The 16,848-nt window shown below is 38.3% G+C and overlaps 1 protein-coding gene across 6 annotated transcripts in view; it reads left to right on the top strand.

Annotated features, from left to right (window-relative positions):
* LOC147019265 (transcription factor 7-like 2) overlaps positions 1-16,848 on the top strand; it is a 303,769-nt gene that overhangs the window by 75,855 nt on the left and 211,066 nt on the right. For 5 of the 6 annotated variants that reach the window (XM_085899608.1, XM_085899607.1, XM_085899602.1 and 2 more), the window contains exon 2: positions 15,826-16,358. In XM_085899608.1, coding sequence (XP_085755734.1) covers positions 16,134-16,358 — 225 coding nt within the window. In that variant the 5' untranslated portion in view covers positions 15,826-16,133. The remainder of the gene's footprint in view (positions 1-15,825; positions 16,359-16,848) is intronic. The other variant, XM_085899606.1, reaches the window with a different exon arrangement.

Below are 16,848 nucleotides of genomic sequence, written 5' to 3'. Positions count from 1 at the left end.
ACTTTATACAAACACTCATGAGGTAAACAAACATCGACACTTTCTACAAACACTCGTGAGGTAAACAAATATTGACGCTTTATACAAACACTCGTGAGGTAAACAAATATCGACACTTTATACAAACACTCGTGAGGATAACAAATATAGACACTTTATACAAACACTCGTGAGGATAAAAAATATAGAAACTTTATACAAAAACTCGTGAGAATAACAAATACAGTCACTTTATCCAAACACTCATTAGGTAAACAAATATAGACACTTTATTCAAACACTCATGAGGATAACAAATATAGACACATTTATACAAACTCTCGTGAGGTAAACAAATATAGACACTTCATACAAACACTCGTGAGAATAACAAATACAGACGCTTTATACAAAAACTCGTGAGAATAACAAATATAGACGCTTTATACAAAAACTCGTGAGGATCACAAACATAGACACTTTATACAAACACTCATGAGGTAAACAAATATAAACACTTTATACAAACACTCGTGAGAATAACAAATATAGACACTTTATACAAACACTCGTGAGAATAACAAATACAGACACTTTATCCAAACACTCGTGAGGATAACAAATATAGACACTTGAAACAAAACTCGTGAGGTCAACAAATATAGACGCTTTCTACAAAAACTCGTGAGATAACATATATAGACACTTTGTACAAAAATTCGTGAGAATAACAAATACAGAAACTTTATCCAAACACTCGTGAGGTAAACAAATATAGACACTTTATACAAACACTCATGAGGTAAACAAACATCGACACTTTATACAAACACTCGTGAGGTAAACAAATATTGACGCTTTATACAAACACTCGTGAGGTAAACAAATATCGACACTTTATACAAACACTTGTGAGGATAACAAATATAGACACTTTATACAAACACTCGTGAGGATAAAAAATATAGACAATTTATACAAAAACTCGTGAGAATAACAAATACAGACACTTTATCCAAACACTCATGAGGTAAACAAATATAGACACTTTATTCAAACACTCGTGAGGATAACAAATATAGACACATTTATACAAACTCTCGTGAGGTAAACAAATATAGACACTTTATACAAAAACTCGTGAGAATAACAAATTTCGACACTTTATACCAAAACTCGTGAGAATAACAAATTGAGACGCTTCATACAAAAACTCGTGAGAATAACAAATATAGACACTTTCTACAAAAACTCGTGAGGATCACAAACATAGACACTTTATACAAACACTCATGAGGTAAACAAATAGAAACACTTTATACAAACACTCGTGAGGATAACAAATACAGACACTTGATACAAACACTCGTGAGGATAACAAATATAGACACTTCATACAAACACTCGTGAGGATAACAAATAGAAACACATTTATACAAACTCTCGTGAGGTAAACAAATATAGATGCTTCATACTAAAACTCGTGAGAATAACAAATATAGACACTTCATTCAAACACTCGTGAGGTCAAGAAATATAGCCGCTTAATACAAAAACTCGTGAGAATAACAAATAGAAACGCTTAATACAAAAACTCGTGATAATAACAAATATAGACGCTTTATACAAAAACTCGTGAGAATAACCAATATAGAGGCTTTATCCAAAAACAGGTGAGGATAACAAATTGAGACACTTTCTACAAACACTCATGAGGTAAAAAAAAATAAAGACACTTTATACAAACACTCATGAGGTAAACAAATATAGACACTTTATACAAACGTGAATGAGGATAACAAATATAAACGCTTTATACAAAAACTCGTGAGAATAACAAATATAGACACTTCATACAAACACTCATGAGGTAAACAAATATAGACACTTCATACAAACACTCATGAGGTAAACAAATATAGACACTTTATACAAACACTTGTGAGGTCATCAAATATAGACACTTTATACAAAAACTCGTTAGGTAATCAAATATAGACACTTTATGCAAAAACTCATATGGAAAACAAATACAGACACTTTATACAAACACTCATGCGGATAACAAATATACACAATTTATACAAAAACTCGTGAGAATAACAAATATAGACGCATTTTACAAACACTTGTGAGAATAACAAATATAGACGCTTTATTCAAACACTCGTGAGATAAACAAATATAAACACTTTATACAAACACTCGTGAGAATAACAAATGTAGACGCTTTATACAAACCCTTGTGAGATAAACAAATATAGACGCTTTATACAAACACTTGTGAGAATAACAAATATAGACGCTTTATTCAAACACTCATGAGATAAACAAATCTGGACACTTTATACAAACACTCGTGAGGATAACAAATATAGACGCTTTGGAAATACACTCGTGAGAAAAACAAATATAGACGCTTTATACAAAAACTCGTGAGATAAACAAGTATAGACACTTTATGCAAACACTCGTGAGATAAAGGAATATAGACGCTTTATACAAACTCTTGAGAAAAATAAATTTCGACACTTTATACAAACACTCGTGAAGATAACAAATGTAGACGCTTTATTCAAACCCTTGTGATATAAACAAATATAGATGCTTCATACAAACCCTTGTGAGATTAAGAAATTTAGACACTTAATACAAAAACTGTTGAGATCAACAAATATTGACACTTTATACAAACACTCGTGAGGTAAACAAATATAGACGCTTCATACAAACACTCGTGAGGATAATAAATATAGACGCTTTTTACAAACACTCGTGAGGATAACAAATATAGACGCTTCATACAAACACTCGTGAGGATAACAAATATAGACACTTTATACAAACACTCGTGAGGATAACAAATATAGACGCTTTATACAAACACTCGTGAGGATAACAAATATAGACACTTTATACAAAACTCGTGAGGTAAACAAATTTAGACGCTTTATACAAACACTCGTGAGGATAACAAATATAGACACTTTATACAAACACTCGTGAGGTAAACAAATACAGACACTTTATACAAACACTTGTGAGGTAAACAAATATTGACGCTTTATACAAACACTCATGAGGTAAACAAATATAGAGACTTTTTACAAACATTCACGAGGATAACAAATATAGACACTTTATAGAAACACTCGTGAGGATAACAAATATAGACACTTTATACAAACACTCGTGAGGATAACACAAAGACACTTAATACAAAAACTCGTGAGAATATCAAATACAGACACTTTATCCAAACACTCATGAGGTAAACAAATATAGACACTTTATACAAACACTCGTGAGGATAACAAATAGACACTTTCTACAAACACTCATGAGGTAAACAAATATAGACACTTTATACAAACACTCATGAGGTAAACAAATATAGACACTTTATACAAACACGAGTGAGGACAACAAATGTAGACACTTCAAACAAACACTCAAGAGGTAAACAAATATAGACACTTTATACAAACACTTGTGAGGTCATCAAATATAGACACTTAATACAAAAACTCGTGAGGTAATCAAATATAGACACTTTATGCAAAATCTCGTGAGGAAAACAAATAAAGACACTTTATACAAACACTCATGAGGATAACAAATATACACAACTGATACAAAAACTCGTGAGAATAACAAATATAGACGCATTATACAAACGCTTGTGAGATAAACAAATATAGACGCTTTATCCAAACACTTGTGAGAATAACAAATATAGACGATTTATTCAAACACTCGTGAGATTAGCAAATATAAACAATTTATTCAAACACTCGTGAGAATAACAAATATAGAAACTTTATACAAACCCTTGTGAGATAAACAAATATAGACGCTTTATACAAACACTTGTGAGAATAACAAATATGGACGCTTTATTCAAACACTTGTGAGATAAACAAAGCTGGACACTTTATACAAACACTCGTGAGGATAACAAATATAGACGCTTTGTAAATACACTCGTGAGATAAACAAATATAGACGCTTTATCCAAAAACTCGTGAGATAAACAAGTATAGACACTTTATGCAAACACTCGTGAGAAAAACAAATTTCGACACTTTATACAAACACTCGTGAAGATAACAAATGTAGACGCTTTATTCAAACCCTTGTGATATAAACAAATATAGATGCTTTATACAAACCCTTGTGAGATAACGAAATTTAGACACTTTATACAAACTCTCGTGAGGCAAACAAATGTAGACACTTGATGCAAAAACTCGTAAGATAAACAAATATAGACACTTCATACAAACACTCGTGAGAATAACAAATACAGACGCTTTATACAAAAACTCGTGAGGATAACAAATATAGAAACTTTCTACAAAAACTCGTGAGGATAACAAATCTAGACACTTTATACAAACTCTCGTGAGGCAAACAAATATAGACACTTGATGCAAAAACTCGTGAGATAAACAAATATAGACACTTCATACAAACACTCGTGAGAATAACAAATACAGACGCTTTATACAAAAACTCGTGAGAATAACAAATATAGATGCTTAAACAAAAACTCGTGAGAATAACAAATTTCGACACTTCATACAAAGACTCGTGAGAATAACAAATACAGACGCTTTATACAAAAACTCGTGAGAATAACAAATATAGACACTTTATACAAAAACTCGTGAGGATCACAAACATAGACACTTTATACAAACACTCATGAGGTAAACAAATATAAACACTTTACACAAACACTCGTGAGGATAACAAATATAGACGCTTTATACAAACACTCGTGAGGATAACAAATACAGACACTTTATACAAACACTTGTGAGGATAACAAACATCGACACTTTATGCAAACACTCGTGAGGATAACAAACATCGACACTTTATGCAAACAAACATGAGGATAACAAATATAGACACTTTATACAAACATTCGTGAGGATAACAAATATTGACACTTTATACAAACACTTGTGAGCTAAACAAATATAGACACTTTATACAAAAACTCGTGAGGATAACAAATCTAGACACTTTCTACAAACTCTCGTGAGGCAAACAAATATAGACACTTGATGCAAAAGCTCGTGAGATAAACAAATATAGACACTTCATACAAACACTCGTGAGAATAACAAATGCAGACGCTTTATACAAAAACTCGTGAGAATAACAAATATAGATGCTTAAACAAAAACTCGTGAGAATAACAAATTTCGACACTTCATACAAAAAGTCGTGAGAATAACAAATACAGACGCTTTATACAAAAACTCGTGAGAATAACAAATATAGACACTTTTTCAAAAAATCGTGAGGATAACAAATATAGACACTTTATACAAACACTCATGAGGTAAACAAATAGAGACACTTTTTCAAACACTCGTGAGGTAAACAAATATAGACACATTATCGAAACACTGATCAGGTAAACAAATATAGACACATTATCGAAACACTCATCAGGTAAACAAATATAGACACTTTATACAAACACTCGTGAGGTAAACAAATATAGACACTTTATACAAACACTCATGAGGTAAACAAATATAGACACTTTATACAAAAAGTCGTGAGAATAACAAATATAGATGCTTTATTCAAACACTCGTGAGATAAACAAATATGGACACTTTATACAAACACTCGTGAGAATAACAAATATAGACGTTTTGTAAAAACACTCGTGAGATAAACAAATATAGACGCTTTATACAAAAACGTGTGAGATAAACAAATATAGACACTTTATACAAAAACTCGTGAGATAAACAAATGTAGACACTTTATACAAGTACTCTTGAGATACACAAATATAAATGCTTTATACAAACACTCGTGAGAATAACAAAAAAAAACACTTTATACAAAAACTCGTGAGAATAACAAATATAGACGCTTTATACAAACACTTGTGAGGATAACAAATATAGTCACATTTATGCAAACACTCGTGAAGATAACAAAAAGAGACACTTTCTACAAACACTCATGAGGAAAACAAATAGAGACACTTTATACAAAAACTCGTGAGATAAACAAATATAGACACTTTATACAAAAACTCGTGAGATAAATGAATATCGACGCTTTATGCAAACATTCTTGAGAATAACAAATATCGACACTTTATACAAACACTCATGAAGATAACAAATATAGACGCTTTATTCAAACCCTTGTGAGATACACTAATACAGACGCTTTAGACAAACACTCGTGAGAGAAACAAATATAGATGCTTTATTCAAACCCTTGTGAGATAAACAAATATAGATGTTTATACAAACCCTTGTGAGATAAAGAAATATAGAGACTTTATACAAATACTCGTGAGGTAAATGAATATAGACGCCTAATACAAACCCTTGTGAGATAAAGAAATATAGACACTTTATACAAAAACTCGTGAGATAAACAAATATTGACACTTTATTCAAACACTCGTGAGAATAACAAATATAGACACTTTTTACAAAAACTCGCGAGGATAACAAATATAGACACTTTATACAAACACTCGTGAGGTAAACACATATAGATGCTTTATACAAACACTCGTGAGAATAACAAATATAGACACCTTAAACAAACACTCGTGAGAATAACAAATATAGACCCTTTATACAAACACTCGTGAGAATAACAAATATCGACGCTTTATACAAACACTCGTGAGATAAACAAATATAGACACTTTATACAAACACTTGTGAGGATAACAAATATAGACACTTTATCCAACAACTCGTGAGGATAACAAATATAGACACCTTATACAAACACTCGTGAGGATAACAAATATAGACACTTTATACAAACACTCGTGAGAATAACAAATTTCGACGCTTTATGCAAACACTTGTGAGATTAACAAATCTAGACACTTTGTACAAAAACTCATGAGTTGAACAAATATATGCGCTTTATAGAATCACATTGTGAGGTAAATGAATTGAGATACTTTATATGAAGACTCATGAGGATAACAAATATAGACACTTTGTACAAACTCTTATGAGGTAAACGCATGTAAGCACTGTATGCAAACACTCGTGAGGTAATAAACGAATACAGATGCTTTTTCCCTTCCAAATTTCTGTTTTTTTTCCTGAGAGTTTGCTTCTGTATCCATCTTGTCCACTATATTCGTCCTCCCCTCCTCCTTATTCCTCCCCATACCCAATGTTTGTCCAAGTCTCCCTCTATTCTCTCCTTCAACCCCACCAAAGGTATATCCCCTTCTCTCTCCTCTTCCTTTTTGTTCTCTCATTCCTAATGTATTCCCTGTTCTTGCTCTTCCATTAGTCTTGACTGTTTACAAAAAATAATCTCTAAACTCTCTCTACCCACTATCCTCTCCATTAATTATCTCTGAAATGTCATTCCTTACTTTTGGCACATTTGCTTTTACCTAGATTGCCACTCACCATTTCTTCCCTTTTCTATAACATCTGTACATCTTGTAGCCATCTTGTGATGTCCTCCAACTTCTCTACTCATTAAACCAAGTCTCACATACTGCAACAGCAGTATATCCTCAATATCTGCTTTGGCTTCAAGCTCTTCCATCTTATTATTTAAACTCCTGACATTGGTAGAGAATATCCTTAACTTTTCAGTTCCTGTAACTACCTTTGCTGTATGTCTCACCAACCATGCCACCCGTAGCAGTTTTCACCATCAACAGCATCTCAACACTCCTCTTGCTTTAAAAAAACCCCTTAATTCCATCTTCAATTTCCATTACAGACGTTCCTGCCTCCTATTTGTTTCGTCTATTACCATCCCCGGGGAAACAACACTCCCTTTGCCCCATAAAAGACTCCCAGTGCTTCGAAAACCACAATCTCTGCTGTCCACACCATTCATCCAAAAGTTGACAGATCTTGCTCTGCTTGTCAACCCAACCACCACACAATCTCAGGGGAATCCCAGAAAAAAATTCCATTGAAACCCATTTCCCTCAATCGATAACCCAATAATTCATACGGAGCCTTCACGTCGTCTGAATATATTCTTCTGACATTGTTATCACCCACACACAGCACAACAATACCCCTACACCATGACCCGACAAAACGTCATCCAATTATCCATCAATATCCCTCTCCCCCGAAAAATAACACAAAATCCTATTTTTTAGATTCCTGCCACAAAATGGAGAGTCCACATACCCAATAGTCTCATCCATGACAGAAACGATATCTCCCTGGCCTCCATTTCTCCCTCCCATATCTTCCATTTGGATGAGCTCCCTCCTGGCTCATGAAATGTCCAACTTTCCTCCACAGCAATGTTTAAAGGACAAATCCGAAATGAAATACCATTCCATCATCTCACTCTTCAATGAGCCTTGACCTTGTAAATCAATCGATAAAGAGATAAATAAATAAGACATTCATTTTAGAGCATTTTCAAAAAAACGTATTTCGTTGTTTATTGGGTGCTGTTAATGCGTATATTTTATTGTTTCTTTTAAACAAGATTGAGGCTCATGGAAGAGTAAGGTGATAGACGGTGAAAAGGCAACAAAATGACAGTTGTGCAGTGGGGCCAAAGCCAGACACGAACAAGGGAATGAACAAAATATGAAAAGAGAAGAGGAGGAAATACAGTAACATGTGAGAAAGATGGTTGGGGTAGGTGGGGTTAAAGTTGATATCTAAGGTTGTGGATAACATTATGACTTGAGATGGTCGTGCACTGCCTGCTTGAAGCCTTGGAGGGAAGGGAGGGATTGAACAGCCTCAGGAAGGTGGTTCCACAAATGGTAGAAAAGAGGAACAAAATAGTTAAGGTGTGCAGTAAACCTTGATTTTGGGAGTTAAATCAGGTTACCTGAATAAGGCATGCATCCTGGAGTTGCTCAAGCTGTTTGGATGGCTGTGAGAACACACGGAGCTTGACCAGAGGATAGGTAGTAAAAAAGAAACAGGCCATTATTGTCGATGTGAGAACGACATGCCTTAAGGTTCCGGCCTCATTGCAGGAGATGCCAATAATGTTGACTGCTTAGATTTCACATATTCCAAGAGATGAATGTGATGCTAGGGCACCAGCCCGAGAAGACAGCAGTAGTCCATTGAGCAATGGAGAACCCCTTATATGGTATGGGTCGTTCTGATTTTTCAAGAAATGACTCGAATGACAGTGGATGACCAGTCTGTGATCAGCTTTGCAGGCTAACTTTGTGATTTTTTTTTTTTTTTGTATACCTTGGTCGAGGCTCGTATGAGAGCTAACACACAACTCACAGCAAGGAGGCATGAGACAAGAGGGGCGGGAGTGGAAGGGACAAAACATTGGGGAACAGACACAGGTGAACTGTGGAAGGGAGAAGGATGGGGATGGGACGGGGAACATGGCGAGGAGAAGATGGACATTACAGGGACTTTCAGGAAGGAAAGCAGGAGAATTGAAGGAAGTGGGCTTGGGTGGATTATCGGGGGAAGAAAAGATCGAGGATTTGGATGGGGGAAGATAAGAGGTGGTGGTGAACAGCTGTTTTGAAAGCCTGGAGGGAAGAATGGGAAAGAATAGAGTGAGGAAGTTTATTCCAAAGGCGGGAAAAAAGAGGAATGAAAGAGTGAAGATGAGCAGTGATTCGTGATTTTGGTAGTTTTACCAGAAGGGGGTTGTTGGCGGACCTTGAGCGCCCTGTGGAAATGTGGTTGGGACAAATCGCAGAGAGAGCAGGGGGGGGCAAGGCTGGAGAGGAGTCGGTAGAAGACAGAAAGACCACCGACCAACCTGCGGTGATTGAGTGAGAGGCCCAAAGACTCAGCTTCATTGCGGGAGATGCCAATGATCTTAAAAGCCCTGGTTTCGACAGCGTGAAGTCGAGAAAGGTGGGAGGCAGGAGCACCAGCCCAGAGGGGAGAGCAGTACTCCATCAGGCTACGGACAAAAGCTTTGTAAGTGGTCAGGAGCTCAAGAGGGCCGAGGAAGGACTTTGCACGACGGAGGATTCCCAGTCGGCGACTGGCTTTTGAGGCAAGGTTGGAAATGTGACTTTCCCAGGAAAGGTCATGGCAGATAGTGAGACCCAGAAGCTTGAAAGAAAAGACTTCTTCCAGAGGATTGTTGAGAAAGTGGATGGGTGGGTTTTGTAAACGGTCCTTTCGAAGAGACATAGTGAGAGTGTGAGATTTGTCTGGATTGAAAGACATGTTCCACGTGTTGGACCAGTTTGTGATTTTATCCAGATCTGCAGTGAGCGAAGAAGCTGCTGCTTGCCGGTCTGAGGGATGACAGATGGTATGGCAGAGGGTGGAGTCATCGGCAAAGAGAAATAGAGGATTTTCCAGAGAGTCCGAGAGATCATTGATGAAAACCAGAAAAAGAACAGGGCCCAGAACGCTACCTTGAGGAACTCCAGCCTGCACAGGAAGAGGGGATGAAAGAACTCCATTTAGGGCCACACGTTGACTGCGACAGGAGAGGAAGTCTGCGAGCCATGAGTGGAGATGGCCTTGAATACCATGGGAAGAGAGTTTGGTGAGTAGGGCAGGGTGCCAGACTGTGTCGAAAGCACGTGATATGTCCAGGGATACGGCTCGGATTTCCTGTCTGGCATTGAGGACCTCCATCCATTGATGGGAGAGCAGTAGCAGCATATCCAGGGTAGAGTGACCTGGTCTGAAACCAAATTGATGATTGGAAATCAAGCCATTGGAGAAGAGGAAGGATTTCATGTCTGAAGCGATGATGGATTCCATAACCTTGCTGATGATTGGGAGAAGGCTGATTGGTCTGTAGTTACAGGGATCTGTTTTTGCACCTTTTTTATGCAGGGCAGTGATGTTAGCAGATTTCCAAGCAGATGGCAGATGACCTTGGGAAAATGAGAGGGTGCAAGATTTGGTTTGTCCAGGAGAGGTCTTAGCTAATTGTAGGGCCTAGATGTTCAAGAGACGTGAATTCTTCCAGTGGCTGACCATGGAAATATATGAGTCAGATGGTTTGACAATCCTTCCAGAGTGACAAAGGGAAATCTGAGATTTCCCAGGATTTAAAGAAATGTTTCATTTCTCAGACCAGTATGTACACCACATGATCAAAACTTTGTGGACACCTGCTCGTCCAACATCTCATTCTAGAATCCTGGGCATTGATATGGAGTTGGTCGCCCCCCCCGCCTCCCCCCCCTTTGCTGCTATAACAGCCTCCACTTCTCTGGGAAGGTTTTCCACTTGATGTTGGAACATTGCTACAGGGATTTGCTTCCATTCAGCCACAACAGCATTCGTGAGGTCGGGCACTGATGTTGCGCGATTAGGTCTGGATCGCAGTCGACATTCCAATTCATCCCAAAGGTGTTCAATGGGGTTGAGGTCAGGGCTCTTTGCAGGCCAATCAAGTTCTTCCACACCGATCTCGACAAACCATTTCGAAATGGACCTCCCTTTGTGCACGGAGACATTGTCATGCTGAAACAGGAGAGGACCTTTCCCAAACGGTTGGCACAAAGTTGGAATCAAAGAATCGTCTAGCATGTCATTGTATGCTGTGGTGTTAAGATTTCCCTTCACTGGAACTAAGGGGCCTAGCCTGAACCATGGAAAATAGCCCCAGACCATTATTCCTCCTCCACCAAACTTTGCAGTTGGCACTGTGCATTCGGGCAGGGCGTGTTCTCCTGGCATCCGCCAAACCCAGATTCATCCGTCGGACTGCCAGATGGTGAAGCGTGATTCATCGCTCCAGAGAACGTGTTTCCACTGCTCCAGAGTCAAATGGCGGTGAGCTTTACACCACTCCAGCCGATGCTTGGCATTGCGCATGGTGATCTTAGGCTTGTGTGCGGCTGCTCGGCCATGGAAACCCATTTCATGAAGCTCTCGACGAACAGTGTTTGTGCTGACATTGCTTCCAGAGTCAGTTTGTAACTCAATAGTAAGTGTTGCAACCGATGACAGACGATTTATTCGTGCTATGTGCTTCAGCACTCGACGGTCCTCTTCTGTGAGCTTGTATGGCCGACCACTTCGTAGCAGAGCTGTTGTTGCTCGTAGACGTTTCCATTTCACAATATCAGCAGTTACAGTTGACCGGGGCAGCTCTCGCAGGGCAGAAATTTGACGAACTGACTTGTTGGAAAGGTGGCATCTGATGACGGTGCCACGTTAAAAGTCACTGAGCTCTTCAGTATGGCCAATTCTCCTGCCAATGTTTGTCCATGTAGATTACATGGCTGTGTGCATGATTCTATATAACTGTCAGCAATGGGTGTAGCTGAAATAGCCGAATCCACTTATTAGAAGGAGTGTCCGCATACTTTTGGCCATGTAGTGTGTCATAAGTTCCAGATCAACAGAGAGTGACACATCAGCGATCTGCCTATTGCTGGGATGGGGTACCTTGTGACATAATGTTGAGTTATCTACAAACAGGAAGAGAGGTTTTTCAAGGAACAATATTTGGTCCAAGACAGCTTTGGGGACGCCCCTGGCTCAACTGGGAGAAGAAAAGAGATGAGAGAGTTCCATTCATAGCAACATTGACTGCACTAGCCTGGTGTTGGCTGAATGGTTAAGGTGACTTTCTGAAGATGTTAGGGTCTTGAGTTAGAGCCCCTGTTGTTTCGTTAAATAACTCCAGGTCGGTTGACTCAGCCTGTCAACCTTCTGAGGTCGACAAAATGAGTACCTGCTTGCTGGAAAAAGGAAACACTGCACCAGTGGCAGAGCCACGCTCCGAGCAATAATGCAACCAGAAGCCACAGGCTGCATATGAACCGATGATGATAGACTGCACAAATTGAGGCAGTCAGAAAGAGCTCCCCAAGCAGAACAAGATGTCACACCCGATTTCTATTGACAGGGATGGTTATTGCTTATTGCTTGAGATTTAGGGCCTCCAACCATTGTTGAGAGCAAGGCAGCAGACGAGGTGAATGTGAGGCTGGAATACAAACTAATGATTATTGATCAGGTTGTTTGAAAGTGCAAACAACAACTTCGGCAGTGATGGTTGATTGCCTGACAACTTATAATTAGAAGTAAGCTTACTGTTCTGAAGTTGAAACCATCTGGTTTGTCTGTACCCTTCTTATAGACAGGAGTGATGTTTGCTGATTTGCAAGTAGATGGGAGTCGGCCAAACAATGAGGACAGGCTGAAGAGTGCAGTCAGAGAAGAAGTAAGAGTAGCACAGCAGGATTTGAGAACATTAGCCCTGATGCCACCTGGGCCTGTCGCTGAAGCAGGGTCAAAGCTCGACAAACCTTTCTCTACTTTGGAGATATCTGCCTTGAGATTTGCAAGATTATCTTTTCTGGCTTGCCTAATGATGGATACACACTTTCTGCGAGCTTTGTAGAGTGACCTAAAGTTGCCTTCAATTGGGTTAGACCTCAATATTCAGTAAGGAAACTGTTTGACTCAAACAGCCTCATGACAAGATCCAAATGGATGAATATGAATAGGACCAAGTGGATGAATAGGATATCTGCAGATAGGTAGGCATGAGAGAAAGTAATCTTTTATTAAAGTACTCCCAGGCAGAATCAATATCAGGTGCTGTGGAAATGGTGGTCCAATCCTTTTGTGAAGGGGCAAATTGAAGTCCCTGCCAGTGGGCATTTAGGTTGCTCCTTCACAATTGTCAGAGATATTGGCTCTGACAATTGCATGGTTAGAGTAGCAAAAATATGGTAGAGGAGGAACAGGAGAGGGTGAAAATGAACGTACATAGAGAGTCATCAGAATTCGGTGAATGGTATATCACATCGACAAACATTAGGTTGTTCTGGAGAGGTACAGTGCCTTCAGAAAGTATTCACACCCCTTGATTCACCTCCCGAGTGCCGTTCCGTTTTGCCAAGCGTCACTCTATGGTGATTTTTCATTCAGATTTTGTTAAAGCCTGAATTTAAAATGAATTAAATTTTTAAAAAAATTGTCACCAATCTACCTAAATTACCCCATAATGACAAAGTGAAAATATGTTTTTGGAAATTTTTACAAATTCATTACAAAATCAAAAGCTGAAATGTCCTGTGTCAATAAGTATTCAACCCCCTTTGCTATGACACTCAAAATTGAACTCAGGTACATCCAATTTCCTTTGATCATCCTTAAGATGTCTCACCTACTTGAATGGAATCCACCTGTGGTTAATTCAATTGATTGGACATGATTTAGAAAGAAACACACTTTTCTATATATGGTCTCTCAGTTGACAGCGCAGGGCAGAGCATAAACTCCACCATGGAGAACAAGGAACTGTTTGTAGAACTGTTTGTAGATATAATTGTGAAGAGGCATAGATCTGGGGAAAGGTATGAAACAATTTCTCGAGTGTTGAATGTTCCCAACAGCACAATGATCTCCATAATTAGGAAATGGAAAGAATATGGAACTACCCAGACTCATTCTCTAGCTGGCCATCCGACCAAACTGAACAACCAAGTAAGAAGGACCTTGGTCAGGGAAGTGTCCAGGAACACAGTGACTACTCTGACAGAACAACAGAATTCCTTGGCTGAAACGGGAGAACCTGCTGGAAGGAAAACAATATCTGCAGCACTTCACAAATCTAGGCTTTATGGGAGAGTAGCCAAATGGAAGCCACTCCTGAGAAAAAGGCACATGACAGCATGCCTGGAGTTTGCAAAAAGACACGTGAAAGACTCTGAGAGCAGGAGGCAAAAAATTCCGTGGTTTGATGAGATGCAAATTGAACTCTTTGGCCTGAATGCAAAGCACTATATCAGGCAAAAACAGAGAACAGCTCATTACCCCTTTAACACCATCCCTACCATGAAGCATGGTGGTTTCAGCATCATGCTGTGGGGATTATTTTCAGTGACAGGGACTGGAATGCTTGTAAGGACAGAGGGAACAATGAATGGAGCCATATACAGGCAAATCCTTCAGAAGAACCTGCTTCAGAGTGCAAAATACCTGAGACTGCAGCAAAGATTTTTGTTGCAACAGGACAATGACCCCAAGCATACAGCCAAAACAACACTGGAATGGTTTCAAAAGAAGAATGTGATATTCCTTGAGTGGCCCAGCTGAAGGCCATACTTGAATCCCATTTAGAACCTGTTGAAGATTGCTGTTCACTGACGCTCCCCATCCAACTTGACAGAACTTGAGGAAATATGCAAGGAAGAATGTGAGAAAATCCCCAAATCCAGATATTTGAAGCTGATACAGACATACACAAGAAGACTCGAAGCTGTAATCGCTGCCAAAGGTGCTTCTACGAAGTATTGACTCATGGGGTTGAATACTCATTGATGCATGATATTTCAGCTTTTCACTTTTAATAAATTTGAAAAAAAATTCTAAAAACATGTTTTCACTTTGTCATGATGGGGTATTTTGTGAAGATCAGTGACAAAATTTGTTTTCATTTGAATCCATTTTAAATTCAGAGTGTAACACAACAAAATGTGTAAAAGTCAAGGGGTGTGAATACTTTCTGAAGGGACTGTATCTGCGGCCATATGTATTGCAGAGGGCGAGAAGTGGTTAGTGTGGACAATAGACAGTGAGAAACAGAGTTCTTGATATTCTGGCATTAATTTCATTGCAAATACAATCTCATCTTTCTCTGCAGTCTTATTTTACAATCCATTCAAGCTTGTTTCTTAATTTTAAAGTTAAATAAAATGAAAGCTTAGAATGAAGCCCAGGATCTAACAAAGTGTATCAATGGGTAATAACATTTCTGTTTCTTCTCAGACTAAAGAGGTTAATGGTAATAAAACAATACTTTACACCTTTGTACATATGTCTCTCATCTTAACCCTTGTTTTGGTGCTAAAAGATGTATCAGATGATAATTGTTGAATTTTTTTTCCCATTCCTGGCTCTCCCTTTTAAGGTGTAGAAAACAAGACGGTTGGAAAAGGCAACGACATCGAAGAAAAGAATATATTGGATGTTGTTTTGTCAGAGTAACCAAGTGGAGAACAAAGGACAAAAGAAAACTGATGACAAGAAGCTCAAAGTAAATTGTGAATTAAAAGACAAAAGGTAACCCCATGATATTCAAACATAAAATTACAGTTGGATGAAAGAGGATTAAAGGCAGCAAAAGAAGGAACAAAATTGCAGAAAAAAGAAATCATTCATAAACATTGGTAAACAAAACAACGGAAGAACGAAGTCGAAAGAACACTTTGTTACAATATGCCGCAGCTGCGCACTGGAAGCGCAGCACGAGGCCGAGCTCCAGCAGGACGTGATGACATGCTTGGGGCTCCTGATGAACTGATGACATTTCAAGATGAAGGAGAAGGAGAAGGAGAAGGTGGTGGAGTGCGAGGATCTGGTCTTGGTCCCGATGGGGTTGGGCGAGAACTGGCAGAAGTGAAGTCATCACTCGTGAGTGAAACAGAAGTGGGAGAGGGAGAGGTGAGTCGTAAAATGGTGGGTTACCCCAACAAGAATATTGCAAGAGTTCAAGCATGCAGAAAACATGTCTATTTAAAAGTCCCATGTTATTAATGAAGTGCAATTAATCAATCAATTTCATGTATGTATATATATATATATATATATATATATATATATATATATATATATATATATATATATATATATATATATATATATATATATATATATATATACACACCAACACACTGGAACTCTGGGAAAGGTTTGAAACAGCAAAGGGCTTACCTTGGGTAGCTTTTCATGGTTGCTTTATGCATTTTTCCTCAGCTGGAAGAGCATGGAAGGTGTCGATTTATTTTGTATAATCCCAGTCATCTGGGGTAATTGATTAGGTGAGAGCTAATTGGTTGTTCCCTCCATTCACAGGTGAGAGATGTGATTGGGTCTTTACTTTTCATGCACAGTATATATACAGTGCCTTCAGAAAGTATTCACACCCGTTGAC

This window comes from Eptatretus burgeri, chromosome 10 (assembly GCF_056783735.1).
Source record: "Eptatretus burgeri isolate ZD-2024b chromosome 10, Ebu_testis_v1, whole genome shotgun sequence".
Lineage (NCBI taxonomy): Eukaryota > Metazoa > Chordata > Myxini > Myxiniformes > Myxinidae > Eptatretus > Eptatretus burgeri.
The sequence above is the reverse complement of the archived record's forward strand: the minus strand, read 5'-3'. Positions and strand labels throughout refer to the sequence as shown.